The sequence below is a fragment of the Cataglyphis hispanica genome, chromosome 22, assembly GCF_021464435.1.
Source record: "Cataglyphis hispanica isolate Lineage 1 chromosome 22, ULB_Chis1_1.0, whole genome shotgun sequence".
In the NCBI taxonomy this organism is placed as follows: Eukaryota; Metazoa; Arthropoda; class Insecta; order Hymenoptera; family Formicidae; genus Cataglyphis; species Cataglyphis hispanica.
The window spans coordinates 850,751-873,879 of record NC_065975.1 but is presented as its reverse complement, the minus strand read 5'-3'; the positions used below and the strand labels follow the sequence as shown (position 1 = coordinate 873,879).

Sequence of the window (23,129 nt, the reverse complement as noted above, 5' to 3'; positions counted from 1 at the left end):
GCATGCAAATGTCAAACGTTATCGGAAAGCCATCATCGATCACGGGAATTTCAATGGATTTTAAATTACGGAGAGTTCAATATTAACAATAATAAATTTAACATAAATAAGTTATATGCGCGGATAGAGCTCTTAATATTTCAATTAGATATTATATATTTAATTAAAAGTAAAAATATAATGAAGAGGGAGAACGCGATAAGATAAATTCATTAAATAAACAAAGTAAAATAGAATGAATGCAAGTTTCCATGTCAATCGTTCGCATACATTAAATGTTGACAATAAATGCTGCTGTTTTAATAGTAGTCACTACAAAGTATGTTAATACGAACTTAATAAAATCAGTTGATGTAGTTATATTTAAAAGATTCGACTTAAAAACAGCAGCATAATATATGTGAGCAATATTACTTTTAAAAGGAAAGGAAAAATAATAAAAATATATTTTTTTACCTATTTTTACACGAGGAGAGGGAATACCTTGCAAATAAATTTTCGAAAGATGACTTCACTTACCTGCAAAATAAAAATAAAATATTTCAGAATAATTGTAATATGCAAGCATAAGGTTTAAAAAATATTTTTATAGAAATGATAAAAAATTAAGTAACCCTCGCGACTAAAACTACGCCATTCTATTCAATTTTCAAAGCATTCGGGGACACGTGTCATTCATCTAATAACATATCTACATCTAATTTATATGCGGTACCAACTGGCCTAATTTTCACGTCCGAAGGGCAGGTGAAATTCGCTGCAACGAGAATTAATGTTGCAACAAACAGGTCGCATTTAGGTTGGCAAGTAATGAATCAACAGTCAGACCCGCAGCTACCGTTCAACATCAATAATTGGAACAACGAACGATGTTTGTGTGTTCCTTACACTGGAAAATTTAATTACGGCTTTCGTAATCTTGTCAAAGTATGCACTTGTAATACTCTATTGCCATACGCGTTATTAGTTTGACAATTGCGTATCATGAATTCGTAGACGTCTTATCGCATATTGTTTATACACACAATCATTTATAATTCTTCTATATCTGAAGTCTCTTTTTCTTCCCCCTCCCCTCTCTCTCTCTCTCTCTCTCTATATATATATATAACATGCATAAACAAAACTCAATTTTAATTTATTAGATTACTGGACATATGTATTTTTTAAATAAACTGTTTGTAATTAGCAATTTGTATCTTGCCAAAAATGATCATATAAACTCGATTTCCTTTTTTCATCTACAATATTAGATTACATTATATTTAAAAGTCTAATAGATTTAAATTTTTAGAAAACAATAAAATTGCAATTATATTTATTCTACAAGGATTTCTATATAGGCTCATCCTCATTACGTTTTAATTGAGCAAGTCTAAAAAGAATTTGTTATAATTCATTTTATATTTATCGTTCACAAAGTTGAATTAGACACAATATAAGCCATACAGCGAAATTTATGATAATCATACTTTAATTAATGTACAAATCTGTTAAAGCATTATGCTGTAATCAATTATAACGTTCATAAATTGTTTTACAGCTAACTATAAGTGAAAGTCATAAAATCGGCTTTGCAAAGCAAAGTTTGACGCCGTATGGTCCATCAGTGGTAAAATAAATGTTCATTCCTTAGCATAAATGAGACCATAAACTCGGAGGTAACATAAATATATCAAGTGAGATACCCTTTGTGATTTTCATTCGAGCAAAATTTTTGAAGCGAGAAATACGTCCTGATACGCGAGACGCTTGATATAAACTCTCAAAATTTCTAAAAAAAATATAAACATACTTGTTTTTTTTTACACTCTCTTTCTATAAATTTCGAATTGATAAGTAGCATGTCAATTAAAATGCACGCAATAAAAACATTATTCTTCAAGATTTATATTTGCTACAATTTTTTAGCTGTATATTTTTAGCTATCTATTATGTTACTTCTGTTAAGTAAAGTTATGTAGATTGGATTTGTACCTAAAAACATGCATTTATATTCTATGATATTAACTTTTTTGACGCTACATGCGTCAACAAATGTCAGATGAATTGGACACATTGAGAATAATTTAATGTCCAGTATGCGTGTATAAATACACATCATACAGCAATGTATCATAAAAATTAAATATTGCTGTCAACCTGTACATTTCGTTAAAGACAGTTTGTTATAAATAAATAATTGTTTAAATAAACCGCACAAAAAATTAAAAATGTTAAATGATAAATTATATATTAAGAGACAATTTATATATATATATATATATATATATATATAATAAAATATAATTGTAGAAATAATTGAAAACCGCTGTGATACAATTATCTCTTTTTTTGTAGTTATTTTTTAAATTATATTAATCTCTTTTAAAAAATATATATTAATTTTAAATTCATATTCTAAAAACCTTATATACATATTTCGTTTATAGACATATTAATTATAATGTTGCAACTTTCATTTAAAAGCTAACGTGCCATTTTTATTTATAAAACTGTTGTGTCATGATTTAATTCTAAACTCCTGACATAATTTGTGTAATTTTTTGCGCACTTTAAAGTAACTACTTCACTTCTCCTGTTTAAGTCATATAATTCATAAAAATTTTCACTTCACATTATTTTAGATTTGTTAACAAATATATTTATATAAGTTTTATACAGTCTTTATGAAAACGTAACATACATTTTTTTCACCTTGCTGTTATTCTTTGTAACTGCATTTTGTATATTTTTACTTGTGTATGTATAAAATGAAAGAAATACGGGCTCACTGTTAGCAAAGAAAAAGAAAAAAACTACAATGCAGGGAGTGTACGTAAAAGGGACAGACCTATTGTTATAACGATGATATAGTATAGAGTCATTTTCTCTTCTTCGAGCATATTTCTGGGTACAGATATAACTGACGCCCTTCTTTTGCCGTTTAATTCCATTCTTCCCGATCAGAAATTCGTGTGCATTAGATCCACATCGTTATTCCCGATGTACTTACATCCAAAGCGGAATAGAGCAATAAAATCAGCAGAAATCTTATTCGTTACGTCGGCTTTAAGGGATATTTGATATTCAAGCAAAGTACCGAGTGCTATTTTGATATTCCTTGCGCGAAGCAACCTTAGTCATAGTTATTATAACGACGGGGTTCCACATAAGCCGCCTGCGTGGAACATATTGCACATACGCGGATCAAATGTTAGTAAAAATTCACACTGTCCATTTATGATTTTCTTAAGCACTACATATTATACATTATTCTAAACTGACGTGTTCTTATCTCCGACGCCTTTATTTTCGGTGTAATGAGATTACAAGATTCTTATAAGCAGTCCCTGTGTTCACGAAACCGGAAATTATCGTACTTCCTACCACATGCAAGCGTGAAATTCCCACTCCAGTCGAAAAATCCTTCAAATTCTATTTGCGTGCATTTTGGTTTCCGTTTCCTTGCCCTCGGAAATTGCAAATAGGAAGCTTAACAAGTATGAGTAAATAAATATATAAGAGTATCTTTTTCGTTTTTTATTAAAAAAAAACTGCTAATAAAAATTTGTACCGTTTCTCTTTATTTGCCCTACATATTTACGAGATTTATATACGCAAATTTATATAAGTGCGTGTTATATATTTACGCGTTATATAATATAATATATAACTTTTAATACTATAAGAGCATCCTTTACGCAGCAAGCGAGAATTCCGGATAATGGATACTCTAAGTTTTTAATTTGCTGCAAAAACGATGCAGACATGTTATCTCAAATTACTTTTTTATTCAAGCTTTCAAGACAAATAAAATATTCTATAGTGATCTGACCTGCTTATGTAAAATCTGTCATAGTTAATTAATTCATTATGAAATATGAATAATATACTGCCTGCTATTGATATAATTGAGAAGAAGTATGTTTAAATCCTTCAAAATTCTATATTATTACATTGTCGCCCTACAGCTTATTATCAGCACGCTTTCATTATTAATAGCCTATAAATTATTAGAGGTATCTTCATATATTTTAATCTATAGATATTAAAATATAAAAATAAATATGTATTTTTAGCAATAATCAACGTAATCAAGTATTAAAAATAGGAAATAAAATAAATAGAAATGTTGATTACGCATAAAAAATATTTGTTTTCACATGATTTCCATGAGAGAAGCTGGAAGTTTAGCTACTGTAATTCTAGCGAATGAGGTTTGGATGAGTTTAATTTTTCACAACCAAGAGAACTTCGTTAACGTTATATCTCTGAACATTAAATTTGTTAAAATTATGCTTGCGCTCTACATTTCTCAATTTTCTAAAATTCCAAATAAATAAAAAAGATATTGCATCTCATTACAGAAATGTAAAAAAGATTAATAACAATTTAGTTATATCATTAATAATGATAATTATAATTGGATTCGTTATAATCGATGTAATAAAGAATATTATATTTCTTAAATTGTATTATTTTATTCTCTTGTATTTCTAATCCATGAAGTATTCCATCACGTATTCTATATTTTATAACGAAATATGCAAACGAAAAATGTCGGTCCCTTTGCACAGGCTTTTTCTCTTTGAGATATTTCAGGTGCAATACTCGCGCATATATTCAATGACTCTAGAAGGCTCAAGAATACTTGTCCGTACTATAAATATCGTAGCGATAACGCTACGATGATTTTACGATCAGAACACGCAACGACAAATGTACTTATAAAAACGTAGATTTGATAAGAACATACATATACAAGGCACATTTTCTAGCAAAAATGAAATGATTATAAATTCACATATATCAGATTATGCGCGTGCACAAAAATTTTATCTTGCGAATATCTCTGAATGAATTATTAGCCAGAATTTAATTTTCATCGCAGATCTTTGCTTATTACAGTATATTTCTTTTATATCACGTTTACGCCACAAATAAAGTGAATTTATTACGTACAGCTGTGTATATAATGCGTAAATAAACTCGCGATTTAAACCATCGTAATCATGATTAGAGCGCATTTATCTCCATGTCCTCTATATTTCAATTAAGATAATTATTATGCAAAGGCACTACAACTGAATATGCTTTGGTCCAATTTTCAGATATCGTTATCATAATTTTTTATTCCCTTAGCAATATTTTAGATATATTTTTCTGATGACGAATATTATGGTTTATTTCGTATTAAATTGAAAGTGGAATTTGAAATATTTGGTTATAGCAAATAAGTCAATGCTGAAATTTAAAGCCTTCAAACGCATTTTACAATATATAAAATTTCGCTACAAAATTTTACTCATTTCTTTAATAAGAAATACAGAAAATCAGCATTAATTTTCTGTCCGTTTGTTTTTCTTCAATACACAAAATGTACGTGTTCTTATGTAATCCAAAATATTTCATTAAATGCAATATTAAATATAATATTTTTGATAACATAATGGCGCGATATATTGTTTATCTGTCATTCCAATCACAGGAAAAAAATTCTAAATTTTTTTTGAACTACTTTTCTACGAGATCTACTAACAAAGCTAACATTTGCTAGTCTGAACATTAAATCACGAAAACTCGAGCGTGCAATCGATATAATCATGATTAATTAGTTTGTTCCTTCTCGACGTATCCAATATTTAAATTTTAGATAAAAGATAATTAATTTGATATTTTTCCAACAATATCCTAGTAAAAATAAAAAAAGAGTAAATTTTTTTTATAAATTGAAAATAAGTTCTAATATCACTTAAATGTCGACAATTTTTATCCCTGAAATGTAATCGGATTTTATAGTTTCTTGTATAAATTTTGCGACTGTTAAGAGATTAAAAACTCATTAACTAAATTTTTAACTAAAAATTTTATGTAAAACGAGGATTTTAAAAATTAATAAAACCATATGCAACTTTTTAATATTAATAAGATGAGTAGCAAAATAGAAGGATTGTAAAACTGTAAAATATAATAAAATTATAAATTTAGAAATTATCTTATGAATTATATTTACGAAAAGTATTACGAAGATAATTGTATATATTGTAAATATTGTAATTTTATATTTAATATCAAATTCTCAATTATACATCGTATAAAAAAAAATTATACTACTTGGAAATCAAATGAAAAATAAATGTGAAATATTTGAAGAATAATTCACTTCGTCTCTTATGTAGAACAAAAAGATAAAAATGTTATTATTATTTCTATTCAATATCACGATGTAGAGCATATGAAAAATTCTGACGGCCGCCAGAAAATAAAAAAGAATTAATAATCGCACGTTTGTAAATCGAATTTGATTAATTTCAATCAAATTTTACGAATTTTACGAAAATTGCGACAGAGATCAATACGCTACACACAGAAGATGTCCCAAAATTACAGAAAATGTATCATCTAATTAAATTCGCATTTTTAACCGCACGAATTATTACATCACGTACAAGAAAGAGAAAGAAAGAGACGAAAGAGGAAAACGCATTTTGATATTCATATAAATATATGATTAAAAACCGAGGAAAAGATACGTGCCACGGACTATCCAGGTTAATTAATCTTGCAATACGTTGGCCGGTCATTGACCTCGCGAACGATAATTACCTGGATATTTTGCCGACGATATTCCTTGGTGTGCGCGAGGTAATACTTGTAAACGTGCAAAGGTAAAGATCTTTTGGTCTCCTCGCCGATCCATCGATGGGTCTGATCAAGGCCGGGCGGTTTCGGGACGCGAGCCCCCGGAGAGCGTTGACCGAGCGATTCACCGGATGAGCCCAGCCGTACAACGCTCGCGGATTTATTCAGAGAATAACCGGCCGACGAGCCGGGCGGCGGATGAGTGTGATAATAAGGGTTTGAGGCCGGTCGGCCGTCGGCGATGTCAACGTCGCGACGTCGCGGTGACGGCGCTTCGAACGACCGCTGTCGCCGAGGACGCTCGTATACGCGCTCGCGATGATATTCTTGATAATGATCCTGGTGACGGCATGATTCCTGATGAAACTCCTGACGATGATCCGGCTCCCGGACGGACGGATGCGGGAAGGACACCGGCGGGCGTCGCAGCACGCACGGCTGCAGGCTCAGGACCGGCCTCTGACAGATCCTGCACGGCGTACAGTATTGCGGATTCCACGTGTGATAACAGCATCCCGGCGACCTGGAGCCAAGCGGGTCCCGGGTCGCGGGGTGGTTCATGACGAACCTCACATCGCCTTAAATGCGCGACCTTCCACACCCAGCCACCGCCGGCACGTTGCGCGTGGCACGTTTTCGTCGTCCTGCGTGCGGCTACATCGTCGTCGTCACCTTTGTCACGCGGGGCGATCGGACGGGCGGCGGCGTGGCGCGCGGACGCAGCGGCATAGCGATGCAGCTTCACGCGTGGCACGTCATCGCCGGGAGAGCGCAGACCGCGCTCACATTGTTCACATAGTGATGATTCGACGGCTCGGACCGCGATGGCGATCGATCGTTGGCGCACACGTCGCTCAAAAAAATTCGCCCCTTTCACTTCGAATACTGTTTTTTCTCACCCACGTGTAAACGCTAAGAATAACGAAAAAGGAGATGGATATTGCTCCATCGCAATCACTCGAACGAATCATGCGAACGAAATCAAATTTTTCGGTCTCGTTTCTCGGCGATGAAAAATACGTTTAATCGAATGTGCATTTATTCGTATAAAAAATATGATTAAATTCTAAAGTTAGGTAATTATTGACAAATCTCGAACGTGCTTTCTAGAAACCGTTTCGTTTGTCACGCAATCGTGAGTTCGCTCCGCGTTAAACATTGTTTACTATTTGAGATGCAAATAACTAGTAATTAGCGTTAATATCTAACTGTGTGAGATTATATTCTGAGTCAGAACTGGAGCGTGCAAGCAGGTTAGCGACTCTATCTCGTACCGGCTTGTCTCACTCTGAATATCATGACTTTTGCCTTAATGCTAACTAGCATGCAGCGTGAACACCAAATTGCCACATGCGGACTTCTAATGTCTTCAGCATATATCTACGTACAACATAGTTTTATGCAAACAAGAAGATCACGAGAATCGCGCGGGTAGAAATAAAGACCTGTATGCAACTGCAATCCGTTAAAGCCACATAAAGTGATGCTGAGAAAGTGCAAAGTTCGTAAATTATTTCCGCGTGAAATCCAACAGCAGGATACAACGAGGCTATCATTTTAAACATGCTGAAATTTCGGGATTACCTGCTACGTCTAACTGCACTTTAAAATTATGATGAAACTATAACTTGTACGCAGCATGAATTTTATAAAAGCAAATTATGGGAAATTGACATACTTTTATCAATCAGTTAAAAATAACTTTTGTATTTATGAAATGCAACCGCGTATAACAGCGTTAAAAAACGTGAATAAATGATTGAATCGCTTGAAGAGTTAACTATATATTGACGCAATAAATGACAATGTAAAAAAAAATATATATCAAGAAACATTAAAATATTAGAAAAATAATCGCGTATTTCGATATGTTTTGTGATTTTCCATGTATAATTAAATGATAATTCGCATTGTGTGAAATGGTAATTTGAAACAGAGAACTCGATACCAACGTATACCAACGTGTATTAAAGAGAATTAATATAATACAACCGCATAGATATGCCCAAGCATAAATCATTGTTTATATGTGAGAGAATTATGATTGTAATTATAATGCTTAGAAGCAAATAAATGTACTTTATTATTGCATTTACTCTAATCTCGAGATTAAAATACATGCACATAAAATGTTGAAATAATTTATTTCTAGATTTAATTGATATAATGTCCATAATGTAATATGAAAAGAAAGAGAAGGCTAATATTTAATATTAAAGGAAAAACATGTAACTTAATTATTATGACTTAGCCAAAAAATAAAATTTCTTTGAGTTTTCATAGAAGGTAGCCATTCTAAAAAATATTTTATCTCAAATATCTTATTTTTCCAAACGAAATATATAGAATAAAAGTGGTAGATATAAAGTGAAACGTTGAAGAAATTTCCGGCCAATTTTAAGAATCTCATAAGACTCGCTGGATTATCGCCCGGCAAATCACTAGACATCTACCGAGAAGTTTCCTTGGATCTTGCCAACGACTTGGCTCTAATTTGAGATGTAACGTGAAATGAGTAGCGATTAAGGCACGGAAATGAGCAGACTAAAAGAAATTTACTTAGCCAAATCCAGGACGCACTGCGTCCAAGGGTTCATCGAGGATCAATATAGACAGTGAAATGTTTGGGATTCGAAAGAGACATGTTCGTCTTGAATACAAAGTAGCCTGGTAAAATATTATATATATCCTCAATCTCTCTTGATGCTCAAAACTAGTGCTATATATCGATATTTGCGCGTAATACCCTCAAGATAAAACGCGCCACTTACATATTAAAGTGAAATATAGTTAAAATGCAAGTTAAAAATTGTGTACAACATCAATGTCATTTTAAAACAGTTTTATAACAAGAGCAGAAGCAGTTTGTTCCTCTTAAAAAAAAATATTAGCAAAGAAAGAGAAAAGTTTTCTTTTGATTTTTTTTTAAATTGATCGCTCTGTATTTCTAAACGTAATTAAATCCGAATTGCAATTGTATAATTTTTTTTTCAATTCATATTCATTGCTTATTATTCAAACAAGATACTCCATATCGAGATAGCAATTTTTTGCAAAAAGATTGGTATGAACTAAACGTCGCGGTCGAAATACATTTCCCTTTTCCTTTCCAACGTCTATTCGAAATTTCCATCGTCGTGTATTTTCACTACTGTCCTCATGCACTTACATGTACTTTTAGACTTCCATTTTCTTAAATTTTTATTCCGCAATGCCTCTCTCCCTCTCTTTTCGCACCACTTTCTCACCCTTTTCTTCGTGTCGGTCAAGACTAAGTTTCCAAATGTAGCTTTTTATGAGATTGGCAGTGTCTCAAAAGCAATCACCTTTTCTTTACGAGTTGTTCTTTGTACGTGCAAAGTCATACGGCGTACTTATCCGTACTACCATTGATGTTATGAACTAGTAATTTTTCTCACAAAGTAGAAAGTTAGTTCTTGTACGTGACGTACAAGTCTATTTTCTAATAAATAGAAAATGCTGTTTATATCTCGTATAAGATTAGAATTGGCACGTAAACCTTACCACGGAAAATATTTTTTAAAATATATAGCATATACCATAAAATTAAATTGCATCGTAAGTTTTATCTTAGCGCGAGCGGTAAATAAATAATATTCAAAAATAGAGAATTTATAAAATACCACCGATATTCTGCAAGCATCCCGTATATAGTGGCATAACTATTAATTTCAATGCGCTGTCAAAAATAATCTTCAGGCTGTTATACAAAACATAATTTTTGAATATTACGAAAAAGCATTACACACAAATTGTTTTCTCTAGAAATATTTTCATTCTCTTTCTATTTTTTAAACAAAGCAGTTGTAATTATTATCGACTACACTCGGGTCAGATAAAGTAGTCAATATAATATTTACCTCTAAAGTAGTAAAATTGCCTCCTGTTTTATGCAGTTCACGGTTAAAACTGTCTTACTTAATTGCCTGATTCAATTCGTGTTTAACGCTCGAACAAATGATGTTCCACATTACGTATTCAGACTGGTAATTTCCTAGCTAAGCAACCTCATTCTTCTTACTTACAAACACTATTGGCCTACTAATTGATTTGTGGTGACGGCGCAGTCGAGATATGCACCAGAAAAGAATATATCCGCGCATGTTCACACGAATGTGGATAGCATTATTTAAGTATTTTTTCACGGTCGATTTAACCGATTTCATCATTTTCGCCGCATTTAATCGATTGATGGCAAACAACGTTTCATCAATTTTATATGATTCATATCACCTTTTACCTAGAATCATACCGCGTAATCCCTTTAAGCGTTGAGTCGTACTAATCGACGAAAGTGGACGCGAGATATCTCGTCGTCAGATTCGCATTGGATTATTCTGAAAAAAGGAACGTCCCCGGAAGCTACAGGATTTCCGTGCATTTACATACGAATCCAATTTCGACACAATATGCAATATCGTCCTCCGTCAACTGCCAGATCTTCGTTTCGCCACACATCCTTCCCATCCCATTTCCGCGCGCGCGACGTTAGTCACATATTGATTCACATATCGACATACTTACTATAGACTTAGCTTACTCTTTAGAAAAAGAATTTCTCTTTTCAAACTTGTACTGTACCTTACATGTGATTATTAGCACATTCGAATGTAAAATATAACTAATCATGTCAATTAAACATCTTGCAAGATGTTTTCAGTTTCTATTACATTTCATAACAAGATATTCTTTTTTTTATAATTCTTGTATTGATTACATTTTTATACTATTTTTGTTTTTTATTAAACGTATTGGAACAATATCACGCAATCTTGCCAGATAAGTGCCAAGTTTTAATAATAAAATTTCAAATCGTGCGAGATAATTTTATTTTCTAAATATTAAATATAGCATTACGATATATTATACGTATATAGCATTGTAAATTTTTAACACTTACTTAAAGCTCATAGTTATATTAAGCGTCATCAACTTTAATCTCATTTAATTGATTAAATAGTTATGCAAACTGTCATTTCATAGAATTGGTATAATTCATTATGCGATAATGCAATAACAATTATAGATAATATTGATTGCTACCTTTAGCAACTCATGACTATTTATTAAAGTAAATAACTAATCTACATAATGAGTATTTATAGTTATATTATAAGTATATATGTGTGAGTTTGTATTTTAAAATAAATTTTTAGATAGTTTAGGCCGCGAATTGATATAACTACATGCTAAAACTTTTCTCATACAATCACATATATGGACGTACAGTAACATTCATATACATGATATAGATGAAGATTAAAAGAACATTACAACACGTACAACATTTTAAACATAGTTTCTATCCAGTAGATTAAACTGAAACAACCATAAGAATAAGTAATAAAAACACTTTCCAAGATCGAAGAAAGAAGTTTTAGCTTCAAACGCGCGCCCTAAAATCTTTTCTATGCCCTATGGTGCGATAAAAAAAAAGTGCGTAAATTTGATGGAGCGAATACGAGCTAGTGGAAGATACGAAAGGATCAATGGTTTGTAAGGTCACCGAGAAAAGCCCGGGGATGAGTATAGTACGAAATCGTCGAAAGAAAAAAAATAGAGTCCCGCTTAAAAAAAGTTTGCACTATTTGCTTATCCCAATTCAACGATTCACTCTAATTCAAATCGGCGCTTTTCTTTACCGTTCTAAAAAATCTTCTATGCACGATTAAATTCGATCCTGCCGCCATTAATCATCGGTCTGTATCCCCAAAATTCAATTAATGCACAAATCTGCAGAAACGCTGCAATTATGCAAAATTCTTTGCACCTTTCATTTTTCTAAAATAAATAGCTTGACTAAGAAAAACTATGTTGTTTTTTCATCCTTTATTCTATGTTAATCTTAATTTGACTTCATTAAATTATTTATTATTTTATTATATTTTTTTTATTTACGATAGTTCCATTTATAGTCTCATATATTTTTTTTGCATTTATTCTTGTCCTATTTTTCATTGATTATTTTAATCATTACGTTTGAATGTATTTGATTCATTCTACGCAGTTCTGATGTGTCATTTATTTTGTCGAGAAAAGATATGATATAACAGAAAACAATTTAATAATTGGATAAAAATAACTAATTGTAGACTTTAAAATATAAAACTCGGATCAACGAGTGTTGGAAGCTTTCCGACTCTATCAATCAAGCGAACAGGTCTTTCGATGATAGAGAACAGAACTCACTAGGTCAAAGATGCTGCACATTATGTGTATAGTTGGCTAACCATATAGCAAATTTCAACTGCAAATCGGCATTTCCAAACAATCACAAAGTTTTAGATATTACAATCCACGAAATGACTATTTAGATTAAAAGGATCTTATAAAGAGAGAAAGAGAGACAGAAAAAGAGTAAGATAATAAAATGCATATTAACGTAGAAAATGTAATTTAAGTTATTTATCTCTCCGTCATTGTAATAATTTGTCATAATAATTGGTAATATTATATAAGCTATTTATCTTTTGTATTAATTTGTGTATATATTTGGAGTAGCTAATTGTAAGTAATAAATATAAAAAATAAAAAAAATAAAAATGCAATATAATACGATTTAATAATAAAATTATAGTATATTTTAAATATTACACATTTTAAATATTAGATATTTAAATTAGAATTATTAAAAATTATATTTATATTGGAATTATTAAATATTAGAACTTGAGAAATATAGTTTTTGATGCGCGCGCAAATTGAATATCACAAATATGTAACTAAAATATATTTTTGCAAATTTTAATTAAATTAAATTAAATTTTAATTATATATTAAAAAATATAATTTAAAAAATGTATTTAAATATATCTTAATTCTCAATATATTAAATATAATGATAAATGAGAACTTACTACAATATTAAATTTTTTTAGATTTAACTCTAACATCATAAAATATATGAGTGAAATAATATCCTGTATATCATATTTTGTATATTTTTTTTTATGCTAAATTGAACAGCGATATTTATTTAAAGCATATCAAAAAGATATATTTTATTAATCTTTGATTTTCGACGGGCTATGCTAACAATGATAGTATGCGATAACAGTGTCTGGCTTATATCAAAGAAGATAAATTTGAGTTGCAATAATTTTGACAAGCACGTGATACATGCGCGCGCGTACACACACACACACACACACACACATATTTCATGTTTTGTACATTCGCATTCAACCGTGCCAACTCGGGCTTCGCCAAACCAAGCTACAAAAATCTCTCGCGTAACTGGTGTCGGTGACACTCCGGGTGTAACCCGGGATACAGGATAATGTGATAAAAACAAATCGTTACTACTTAGTAGAATGAATTATAACGAAGATCAGCAGAGTTTGAGAGATGGAAATCAATAGTAAAGTGGATAGCAAATATCATTAGACTATTCGAGGAAGCTGTAGAATTATTGGTTTTCTCTCACCGAAGATTTCTGGTGCGATCAAATTTATCAACAACCGCGACTGCGGCAACTAACGAAACGTCGGCAAGATTGCTTCTACCGGCGACGCAGATAGATAACTTCGTTTCTACTCGAAGCAGTTTGCCGACGGCAGAGAAATGTGTCTCGTACCTGTCCAAGTGTACTCGTTGGGGAATACCACGTGCGAAATCTTATGAAGCTTTGCACGAATGATACATGAGAATATGTCAAACAGATCAATAGTGTTCGATGTGTGTGTTTTGTATATTTTAACTTTTATCTTTATGTCTTTCCTTAGATATGTTTGTTTTTCACAAAAACAAAAATAATTTCAGCAGTAAGAGAGAAATATCAATCATATATAAATTTGATATGATTCGGAAAAAAAATCATTTATTTATTAATACACATATACATGCTATATGTAATGCATTAAAATAATGCAATATTCTTTAATGAAATATATGTATTATTATTTATCAAATATAATTCATTGATAAATAATTATCAAACAAAGATAAACTTCTAAGTATATATAGTTATTATTTATTCATACATATACATGTATATGTTACAATCAATACTTTTACGAACCTATAAATAAAATAAGTTAATAATAATATTAAAGCAAAAAAAAACCTTGAAAAAGATCGAAAAATAAATCTTTCAAGTTATGCTAAAGAATATAGTTATATGATACAAAAGTTATTAGACAATAAAATAATAAAAAAAATAATTAGACAAATATAAATGTTTCTATATAATAAATTATAGCAATCAACACAATTTGTGCTTATCATAAATAAAACAGTAAGTCTCAAATAAAAAGAAAATATATAAAAAAAAGTTTATTATATTAATTTATATCATCATCTTTTCGTATAATAAAATTTTACGCGTGAGCGAACTAAATCAACTGCGAACTAACTTGTCAAAACGGTCTCACGAGATCTCTTCGGACGTGTATTCAGTTAAGTCTTATTTAAATCGCACAAGGCAGACCACAAGTGGTCACAACTATAAAACTAGGTGCACCTATCCCGAAGTCAGACTAAATTTGATTACATAGAAAATGTCGCGGCGCTGCTAAGCAACCATGTGCCGGCAAACGCGAGTTAACCGGTTGGCGATCATTCAATTAGCGAGTAACTCAAGCGATCTATAGAAGCGGGATCCCTGACGCGCAAAATCAGTAGCATAATCGTGAATGAGGAAAATCAGTAGCCGCGCGTAGGTTGATCATCTATAATCTACGACACGTTATATTTTCAGAATCGTTCACCAAGGTGGAATAGTGACGTAATGCACGTTAAAAGACGTACAGTCGATTCGTTTCGTCGTGACACCTTCGGCACGACACCAGGGCAGAGAGCCCAGGATGTATCACAAGAGTAACACACTGAAAACGCAGCGATTACGCGCCGATAACAGCGCGGCGCGACGTATCGCGGCGTCGCGAGTATAGTGAAGGACGCTGTTATAGGCTTACGAAAGGTCAAGTCGGAGCTAACTACTATCGGTTGACACTACTAGCTGTTTAGCGAATCACGCGCGGTCACGACACGAGCAACTTCCTCGCGATTATCCTTCGCGCGCGATCTGCAGCCTCGGTCGCGCGGGCCGAGCGAGACCGCACGTCGTTGCGCGTTCTCAACTCGTCAACGGCGAGCGATCATCCGGCGACCACCTCCACGTGCTGCGCAGCACGATCGACCTGCGACGAGGAACCTGTATGTTTGTATGTGTATTTGGATAAAGGGGTGCGGAACGCGTCGCTCGCGATCTACGTTCTGCGGCATACTAGCTCTCTTGCCCTGGCTCCCGCCGCCCACCCCCCTGGCTTCAGCGACCCCTCTCGCGACCCCTAGAAGGGTGGCCGCCCGCCCCGTACGTCAGATCCTTCCTTTCGCCCTCCACCACGACTCGCCAACACCCGCGCCATGTCGCCCCCGCATCGACGAACCGACCGTTTCGCAGTACCATCAGCGTCGGTAGCTGCCACCACCGGACGGGGTTGCGTACGCCACCGGACGATACGGCGCCAATCAATCGTGATCCAGTTTCAAGCCCGGCGGACACTTTCTTTCGGCTTGCAACGGTCGTTCATCTGTTCGAATAGATCTCGTAAGAAGTGTCCTCAGTGCTCTGAAAACACTGTCGCTTTTATAGTCCTTTTTACTACTTGATAACGTACGTACGTAGTAAGATATAGTGTTTCGGAGCTAACGATGATTGTTAGTTACGAATAGTGAATACCTAAAAAATTATTTTAAATTATTAAAATTATTAAAAATTATTATTAAAAAAGATAGTACTTTTAAGGCAGAGATTGAATTTTTGTAAATGATACTGGAAGAACCACTTATCTTTTACATCTCTCTCATTTTAAGTATATAGTAGCGTACATTTGTAGGATTAATATAGAAGAAATTAACACTTTCCTTGCAAAATATCAAAATTATTATCCCTTTTTCCTATACATACACTCTATTATCTGAGAAATATATACATATGACGTTTTATATATATGTATAGTTCTAAAGATATTATGGAAAACATTACAATACTAAATAAATAGCATGGCTTATTATTTTGTTCCAAGTGTTTTCAACTTTAATCATTTTTCAGAATTAAGATAATAATAAGATTTAAAAAAAAAACATTAAAAATGTACTATACAATAATAAATTTTATATATAAATAATTATATATAAATATTGCAAATGAAGATATTTTTAATTTAATTTAAATCTGTTAAAATCTTAGTTTAATTAAAATAAATTTCTAATAAATGGTATATTTCGCGTTATGTTTAGAAAATATTAACAAGATACTATTATTTTATGACTAATTAGAGAGAAAATGTTATTTTAAAAATAAATTTAAATTAGGATATTATCCTGTAACAATTCACATACATACATATATATTAACAAAAATTTGTTACAAATTTATGTGTTTTCTTATAAACACCATTGCTAAGTTTCCAATTACTAGATAATTAACTTATTATCATGATTGTGTACAAGTAATTATATCGCAATATATATGTATGCAATTTTATGAGATATAAACCTTGAGTGCACTCCTCTCTCATCGATCTTCTCGTTTTTCCAAAACATTAAGCGCATGCGTTAATCTTTTCCTTGGATGCTTGATGTGACCATGTAGTTGATCAAGAATTCTCTTTTTCTCTTTAGCTCTGTTTCTGTCTCTCTTTTTATATCATGCATTTTAATGTAAGACAAGCATTCTTTGATAGCTGTGCATCGATCAATCTTGTCGCCACAATATTATTCCCTATCAACGAAGCAACAAGTTTTACCTTCTTATAAGTATGGACTAAACTTATTTTTCTTCTCTCAATTACAAAATACAACTTAAAGGCTCTTATTTTTATTTTTATTTTAAATTTAATTGCGAAAATATAGCAGAGGTGATACTTTAATTTACTTTATCAATATACATAGCGTTTACAAAAATTTGCAAAATATTATAGCCAATAGTTTTAATGATAATGGTTGTAATTTTTATATTAAATAGCAGTTAAAAAAATACACAAATGATTCAAAAATATGTTTACATTTATATTTTCAAAATTTGTAAAAATCGTGCGGGCGTGTTTTTATTGTATCGAATTTTATATTTTATATTTCATGTCAAGTATCCACAAAAAATTCGAAGAGTGAGATTTGCGAAAAAGATACGCAAGATGATCACATGTGACGGAAAATAACTTCATTGAATATAATATGAATGGTAACTAGAAAAGATTACCGTAAAGATAAACTATATTTTCATCATTTAATTTTTTTATACATGTAAAAAGTTTTTTTTTTTAATTTATAATGGATAATGCAATGCGTCAATTAACATATGGATATTAAATTAAAAATAATTTATATAATATATTTACATATACCGAACATACAAACATATGCTTCCGACAAATACAATCTTGCGGATCTCTCAAAAAGAAAAAATCTAAAGTAAATAACTGCTATGTAAATTTTCACTTTAAAGTAAAAGCAAGCTAAATATTGGAAATAAAATTTTATTTGAAGATATTAACGTTTTTTTTTTATGGAAGAAACAAAAGCAATGGCTCAATTAATGTATGTAAACTTCGCACCAGACACTTTTTATTTTTGTTCGTTCCACTTATGTCGCTAATCAAAGTAGGACGACAAATCGATTTTGACCATATCCAGAGCAAAGTGTCAAATATCTCGTAAAAGAGCATAGCCAGGTTCTCAATTTCTCGGGATGCCGATCTAAAATAGAACCAGACAGAAACACAGACAAAGACAAAAGAAGATGCGAATAAATAACGAGTATCGCGCCTCAAGGATAAAGACCGGATTAATAAGGCGCCTAGTAACGAGATAGCTCGTCAGAATGCGCCATAGCCCGATTAAATCGCTTGTCCCGTGTTCTCGATCTATCTCTTGTCTCTCTCTCTCTCTCTCTCTCTGTCTCTCTGTCTCTTGTCTCTCTCTCTCTTTTTCCGTTGCTCTCCTCTACATTTATCTTTCTTCTGCTATAATTCTTCCCCCTGTTCCTCTCTGCCGTCCACGTTGCAGCTACGGGATTTTTAACTGAGAATTTTAACGATCGACCTACATTTCTGTGCCCCATTTACGATATATCCTACGGTAATGTCAAACACCGCGATAAATATGCTAGTGATTGTCGCTGTAAGGACCAACAGCGATGCAACGGCACAATTGGACATTATCAAATTATGAGAATACATAGATCGGAATAGTTTGGCAAAAGACGCCACACAAATCATCCAATGCAAATATCAATCCTCTTACGGATTTCGCAAAAGTTATTTCTGTCACAAGCAATTTCTTGTTGCTATATCCAGAAATTGCAGAATATGTTTCGCTGCCACAATGTATATAAATTAACGTCTACTCATAAATACATATAAATGTAATCAAAAAATTACCATACCATAAATATGGCATATTATACCATAAATATGTAAATATAGCAGTAAATTATTATTTACTATAAAATTAATATATAATTAGTTTCTTAATTTTTTAAACAAAATTATTCAAGGTAAACATAACATTATTTTAAAAAGTTACTTCTAATAATACTAATATATGTAAAATCATATAAAATATATATGTAATCGTGATATAAAAATTTTAAATTATTTTTTTGATGCAAGTTAACTTTATTCTTTATGTAATAATTGTCGCAAAAGAAATTTTAGTATATATAAAATTAATTAAGAATCAATCGTATTTATAAATCTTTTGCTTTATATAGCTTTCTTCTAAACAATATAAAAAAGTCGATATTTATGCCTGCAGAAATTACAAGCATGACATGATCCTCCCCTTAGAATCAATTAATTATATTTACTCTTGGTTAGGCACTTGCAGTATAATTTCAAACTATTAATTTCTGTCATTTCAGAAAAAATATCTTAATATCAAGAATTCATCGATGAAAGAATTTAAATAATGTAATAAAATAGTAAGAAAGAATAGTATTTTCTATTTTTCACAAATTTAGCGCCATATTTTTATAGTAAAAATGCATACATAAAGTATGCATTTTTACTATAAAAATATGGCGCTAAATTTGTGAAAAATAGAAAATACTTGTGTGTAAATACAGATATAAAACTCTGTCTGAAATATTACTGCGCCATTTTACGGTTAAAAAGCTAGCATTAAAGTCAACAGAAAAATAAATTATCTGTTCTGCTCGTACTAGCTCCAGATTTTAAAATACAACGTACTTACCCTCATGTGCGGCTGAACCAATAATTCGTGAAGTTCTCGAAGATCGGCTCTATCGATATTTCGCACCGCCGAATGCTCTGCTTCTCGAAGGATCTCTTCGACTTCCCGAGCGCGTTGAACCGCATCCGTCTGCGGTGCTCGGTACGGTGTTGGTACGCGTGCTGAGATTCGGTCATAAAGCTGGAAACAAACATTTTAAATAACAATATTTATACAATTAATCGAAAGTATTATATTTAACAAAATATATATAACAATATATAACATTATAATAAATCTCATAGTCTCATAAATCTTTTTTCTAAATCTGTTAGATAAATATATAATTTTTTTTTTAGATAAAATGTTAAGAGAAATATATAATATTTTAGTAAAGATCAGTAAAATATTCAAATTATGTAAATATTCAAAACTTTCCTTAACCATGATTCAAAAGAATATATTTTTACACAAGCATATGATTATTTTATTCATAAATATAACATTATAAAAAACACTATATGATTTTTGGCAAAATAAAAAATTAAGAGAATTGCAACGTTATTAAAACTGAAATATTGGAGCTGAAAAAAATAAAATAATATATAACGATTAATGAAATATTATACGGATGTGCTAATATTACTTGTTAAAAGTTTCAATCGGCTGAGCTTGTCGACAAAATTCACAATATCCTTTCATATCCTGCTAGATCGAAATAATTTACTCACCAGGAGACCCGCGATTTCGAATAGGTCGCCGGCTAGCTCGGTATCGCCGATGAACATTAACTGACAGAGACGCATCTCTATTGGACAGCGCTACAAGCCTCGAGAAACATGTTCCGAATACGTGGCTCGTTCGGCCACACTTCAGGAACCACCGAAGAGTAAATTTATAACGACGCGCGAGTTGTCGCGATTATGCGATCTTTTGAACGTGCGTGGCATGTTGTTTATCAAGACTCCGTGGCGGCCATCTTGCCAATCCGGAGGCAGCGCTTGCGTGCTTTTCTTTGAAAGGAGTGAAGGTCGTTCCCGCGGGATATCTCGCACGAGTGAATATTATCGGGATAGCAGTCAAAGAGAGGATTGTGAATGGGTGGCGCCACTTCCAGTGGAAGAGCTCAAGCTTTGCAACGGCGGCGGGATTCAACCGCGCGAAAAGGAAGCTTTCGAGATGATTGCCGATCTGGATTACGGCAGAATTCAAACAGGGGCGACATAATTCAAACATGGCGCGAATATTGCGCGGCAGAGGTTGGCAACCGTTACCCTTCGCCGTCGATAAAAAATAAAACTATTTTACCAAGAGCGTTCTCTGTTACCTACACTCGATACGCAGAAGCTCTCGCTGTTGATAAGAAAATAATTATGCAAGGGCTGTCCATGAAGAAACCGAATTTTAAAAAAGCGCCCTAATGTGATGATGTAGGACCTCTACCTTGGCACTGTATAATAGAATTTTTTAGCAACTTTCCCACACCACAAACATGATGTTAGCGTTCTTAATTTACGTTTTATGATGATTTGAATGAGATTGTGTTTTTGACGTTGGTGACAATTTTTTAGATATGACAATTTGTTTTCTCTCTCTCCAAGCGATAAATTTACGAAAAATTTGAATACTAAAAAAGTTTGAATCTAAATTTTTTTTTGTTTAATGTAATCTTTAGTTTTTTACTCCTTAGCTCTTACTTTTTTACTCTTTCAGTTTTGTAATCTGATATTTCGCGATTCTTTATTTAATTACAAGTTGTCATAAAAAAAAGATACCTCTAAAATTGCTCGAAGCCGGTGATCATCAACTGCGTGGAGAACTTCTGTCCGCATCAATCTATCACTTTCTTCAAGGATTTCAATGTCATCCAAGGAATCGAGAATTTCGGCTACAGCTCCTGTACATAGAGTAACAGTGTGAAATATTGATTTTACGAAATATTAATATGTTTAATGACTCGTGTTCTAACAAGATCTTTAATAGACAGATCTGTGATAGACAGAACTTTAATAATACGCGCTATGTTATATATATACAAAGGTTAGTCTATTACTCGTATGACATATCACGGAATGTGCGCGGAAATACAGTTTTCAAATTACGCGATATTATCGATCTCATTGTTAAAATAATAAACCCAAAGCACATGAATGAAATATTGGCTTATTGTTAGATCACATTATCATTGCGTTGATTGTTACAAAAATATCGCGAGTGATTAAGCAACTATAGAATGAAAAGGTAAAACTTAATTTTAGAGAAATTTCAATTAAATTCTAATAATTAGTAACTTAAAATTTTTATAAAATTATCTAATTCATCTGTTTTATAAAGTAAAAATCTATCAAATAAATACAAATAAATTTTGTATTAAGTTTTATCATATTTGTATATATCAGAGGCTCAATTTCACTAGACTTCAACGCACCTGTTGTTATCTCATCATCGCCGACATCGGAGAAATTGTCACCATTAGCGTCTGAATATGGAGCATGCCATTTCGACGAAGAGATGGCCGCTTTTACAGCATTACTCAATTTTCGCCTTGCATTAAATTTCTTAAGCTCTTCTATAGTATCAGCTAAGTGTATACGAGCTGCACCCTTATCACGATCCTGAAAATTAGTATCCGTTCATTCGCTATCAAAAATACAACAAAGTTATTATTGACAAGCGAGACAGCGAGATATGTTTGCCAAATTTATTTAATATATTCTGAAAATTATTCTGAAAATTATATTTCAAATTATAATCATCTGTAAATAACAAAATTATTATAGACAATTGTCATTCGCAAATTAGTTGCTTTCAAAATAAATAAATAAACGCTAAAAAAAAAAAAAACAGCATTATCAACGCAACTAAGTAATATATAATTAATAAATATTTTTTTCTCGTACAATCGCGAGAATTATTCCCCTATAACGAGAGACGAAAGATCGATCATAAAGTGCTTCCACAAAGTCCTCGAGGGTTCGACGAACGTACAGCCGCGTAAAAAAGCTTTAAGCAATGCACACAGAGCGCGAGGCATATACTTTACTACAGTTATTTTCATTAATCGTATGTGCTTTGCTCCTGCTATAATCGATCGATAGCCTAGTTGCACGTGTGTTGCATCGAAGAAGTATGGGGGTGACTCCGCGAGTGTTGTTACCTTAGGTCACTGGCTAACTGTTGCACCATACAGATATAAAATCTCGCACCATACCAATGTGCGCGTGCGCACGCACGCACATTCATCGGACATAACAACGGGGAATGAGGCCACGTGTACATATACATACAAAATATATATATATAGCGTA

The 23,129-nt window shown here is 32.3% G+C and overlaps 1 protein-coding gene across 8 annotated transcripts in view; it reads right to left on the bottom strand.

The window, feature by feature from the left end:
• LOC126857561 (peripheral plasma membrane protein CASK) overlaps nt 1–23,129 on the bottom strand; it is a 156,093-nt gene that overhangs the window by 104,792 nt on the left and 28,172 nt on the right. For 7 of the 8 annotated variants that reach the window (XM_050607126.1, XM_050607124.1, XM_050607129.1 and 4 more), the window contains 3 exons: nt 22,250–22,436; nt 21,597–21,718; nt 19,843–20,022 (listed from right to left, as the gene is read on the bottom strand). In XM_050607126.1, the coding sequence (XP_050463083.1) occupies nt 19,843–20,022; nt 21,597–21,718; nt 22,250–22,436 (489 nt within the window). The remainder of the gene's footprint in view (nt 1–19,842; nt 20,023–21,596; nt 21,719–22,249; nt 22,437–23,129) is intronic. The other variant, XM_050607125.1, reaches the window with a different exon arrangement.